This window comes from Arachis hypogaea, chromosome 13 (genome assembly GCF_003086295.3).
Source record: "Arachis hypogaea cultivar Tifrunner chromosome 13, arahy.Tifrunner.gnm2.J5K5, whole genome shotgun sequence".
NCBI lineage: Eukaryota > Viridiplantae > Streptophyta > Magnoliopsida > Fabales > Fabaceae > Arachis > Arachis hypogaea.
The window spans coordinates 8,820,644-8,823,925 of record NC_092048.1 but is presented as its reverse complement, the minus strand read 5'-3'; the positions used below and the strand labels follow the sequence as shown (position 1 = coordinate 8,823,925).

General features: G+C 35.0%; 1 protein-coding gene across 1 annotated transcript; it reads left to right on the top strand.

Moving 5' to 3' along the window:
• Positions 1-926: 926 nt before the first annotated feature.
• On the top strand, positions 927-2,679 carry LOC112737023 (actin-depolymerizing factor 5). Its single transcript, XM_025786730.3, has 3 exons — positions 927-1,527; positions 1,604-1,863; positions 2,033-2,679. The coding sequence occupies exons 1-3, from the start codon at positions 1,507-1,509 to the stop codon at positions 2,181-2,183; spliced, it is 432 nt and encodes a 143-aa protein (XP_025642515.1). The 5' UTR covers positions 927-1,506; the 3' UTR covers positions 2,184-2,679.
• The last annotated feature ends 603 nt before the right edge of the window (positions 2,680-3,282 follow it).

Here is a 3,282-nt window from a genome sequence, read left to right as displayed (position 1 = left end):
ATCCGAAGAAATTCTCAGAGGGACTGAAGGAGGTGCTCCATGGCTTAATGGTGACATAGCTATCCGCAAATCATCCATGGCCCCCTAAGAAGTAACCAGACCCAACATCTAAAATTTCATAGTCACCCTTGGTTCTTCAAACACTCTTAAGCTTATGAGTGATAGCGGTATAGCTAAACCGCTTCCCAAACACCTTGATGATGATAGCATCATGATAAGGTTTAGCTAATGCTACACGAGCCTCTGGCATAAACCGGACCCAAGGGATACTAGACTCCCCACTCCTTGCAGTAACAGTCGCCATCTTATCGCATACCAAAAATTATGTGACCCTCAAAGTCCTGGAAACAGTAGAACCAATAACTTTGTCCCTGAACGAGGTCTTCGAAGATATCCCACCATTCAACCAGCCATACACTCCCCGTACCAACACTCTTACTCCCTCCACAACACCAGGAATACCCAGCCCCCCACCCCCCACTCTCCTCCTTATTTTTTCTTCCGACATCGCTGAATGTCTTACTATGTATCTCATTCTCACGAGCCACACTATCACTTCCTCCGTTCTCACCTCCCTCTTTCATATGTAATAGTGTGAATAGTGTGAATATTTTTATTTTATAATATATTTTATTTGCTGACAAGATATTTAACAAAAATATATTATTTATATCGATTATATATGTATGTATATTTTTTTTAACCAGTGTAAACAAAATGAGTAATAAAATATAAATAATTTTTAATATGTATATATATATATATATATATATGAAATTTTAAATGATAACAATATAAAAAACTTTAAATTTAATTTATGAATCAAGAACTAAAGATTGAGAGTAAGAAACATGTGCGACCACCTATCCTTTTCCTAAATTAAATGCTTAATGCTACACATAATACTCTGTTTTCAAATAGGACGTGGGAATTCCGATTCCCGAGCACTGTGAAGAAATGCCTTCCTCTTCGTACTTCTGATCAAGATTTCATATGCACTCAAATGGATTCATTTTTCCACCCTTTTAATAAACAGAAACGATCCTTTTGTCTATTTATATTGCATGCACAACATTCTTTTAAGCATTAACAAATAAAAATGAATATAGTATACAAGAAAAACAAAAACTTTAGGGAAAAGTTTTTTTTTTTTTTTTTTTGCATAACCAATATAGAACTAAAGGTTGAAAAGTTATTTTTACTTGAGGTATATTATTAAATAATTAATATGAACAGAGAAATTTTCACTTAGCATTATTATTTGTTGGTTGTACATGCTAACATTATTTAATAGTCCTTCTCAATAAGTCCAAGCTTATAAAACAAGGGGCAGACTTGAGGACATAGCTGTAAATACAAAGAAATAACAGTGGCATTATCGACCACTTTCTCATTATATATATGCCTATATTCCACCTCACCCACTCAGACAAACTTAGAAAAAAGCAAACACTTTGATATACTTAAATTCCTTGGTCCTCCTCCTCCGATCCTCAACTCATCAAAATGGCGATGGCATTCAAGATGGTAACTCCTCCACTTCTTCTCTTCTGACTCATCTCCAATATTTCTTCAAGTTGTTTAATTTGTTTGGTTTATATAGGCGACAACAGGGATGTGGGTGACGGATGAGTGCAAGAACTCATTCATGGAGATGAAGTGGAAGAAGGTTCACAGATACATAGTGTTCAAGATCGATGAAGGCTCAAGGCTTGTCAAAGTCGACAAGGTTGGTGCTCCCGGCGAGGGCTATGCCGATCTTGCCGCTTCCTTGCCTAAAGATGACTGCAGATATGCCGTCTTCGACTTCGATTTTGTCACGGTTGATAACTGCCGCAAAAGCAAGATATTCTTCATTGCATGGTATGTGTTTATCAGTTAGACGAATTTTAGAAGACGATCAAAATTTTTTGTTTTTAACTATATTTAATTAATGATAAAAAATAATAAATTTTGACCATCTTTTAATATTTTTTATTAGAAATTCGACTATTAGACCCAATCCGATCCGACTGACTTGAAATTTGTGCAGGTCGCCAACGGCATCAAGGATAAGAGCTAAGATTCTATATGCAACATCGAAGGATGGTCTGAGAAGAGCATTGGATGGAATCAGCTATGAGCTTCAGGCCACGGATCCAGCTGAGATGGGATTCGATGTAATTCAAGACAGGGCTAAATAAAATAAAGTATGCCCTTTTTTCTTTTCTTTTTTTATCTTTTTCAGTCTGAAAATATGGGACTACTTTATGTTATGTCCCAAAGCTAATCAATTAATCCACCAATCTCACTCTCTTTTATTAAATCAATGGGGTAAATTAAATTACAATTACTCCAAGCTAAGCCAATGACTGTGTGCCATGTGCCACCCCCTTCTTAGCTAGCTTTTGAATCTGGGACCATTGTGAATAATAATGTGAGTGGGGGTGGCATCTAATTAATCTTCCATCTTTAGTGTCATGATATAATAATTGAGTTATTTATGTGTAAAATATGAGTGTCGGGTGTCTGATGAGGACATCAAAACTTTGGCTGTAATCTCTTTTAATCATGAAACACAATTGTTCAATGGAAGGAATGCATTATTAGCATATAACTTTTGACAAGCAAAGTTTATGCCTTGCCACATATGTAATTAATGCTTTTGCATTCTTATATATATTCATCCTTATCCCTTAATTGTCACTTTGCTATTTTGGGTTTCTTAGTGTTTAGTCCACATTCCACAATGGTTGCTGGCTCTACTCATAGAGTGGGAGTAATATTTTTATGTATGACATATATAATACGACTTTTAAATTAATTAATACTAATTAAGCATCCGTCGGAAACCCTTAGTAAGTCAAATGTAGGTGTTAGATTAGATACATCTTAGTATTAAATTTATTATATTAAGTTATTTTTAATGAATTGTTTGCTAGATTGAGCTTTTTTTCTACTTTTGACTTTATCACCCCCCCCCCCCCTCCTTTTTTTATTTTTGGGTGGCGAGAGGCAGAGGAAAAGAGGGGGGATTGTCTTTTTTATCTTTTGAACAGCCAACAAAATTGAAAGTATGTAATGCCGTGCACAAATTTGTATCATTTGATTACCAATGTGGTTGTGTATATATGTACCATCATAGTGAAATTTCTTGGAAATAATTATCGGAAGCTATTATGGTTTCATTCTTACTTTGTCTTTCTCAACATGCGAGGCATCTTATCTTATAAACTCAAATACAATTATGCTAAACATTCCATGAAAATGTTCGCACCACTAGTTAGTCATTAAATGATTAAA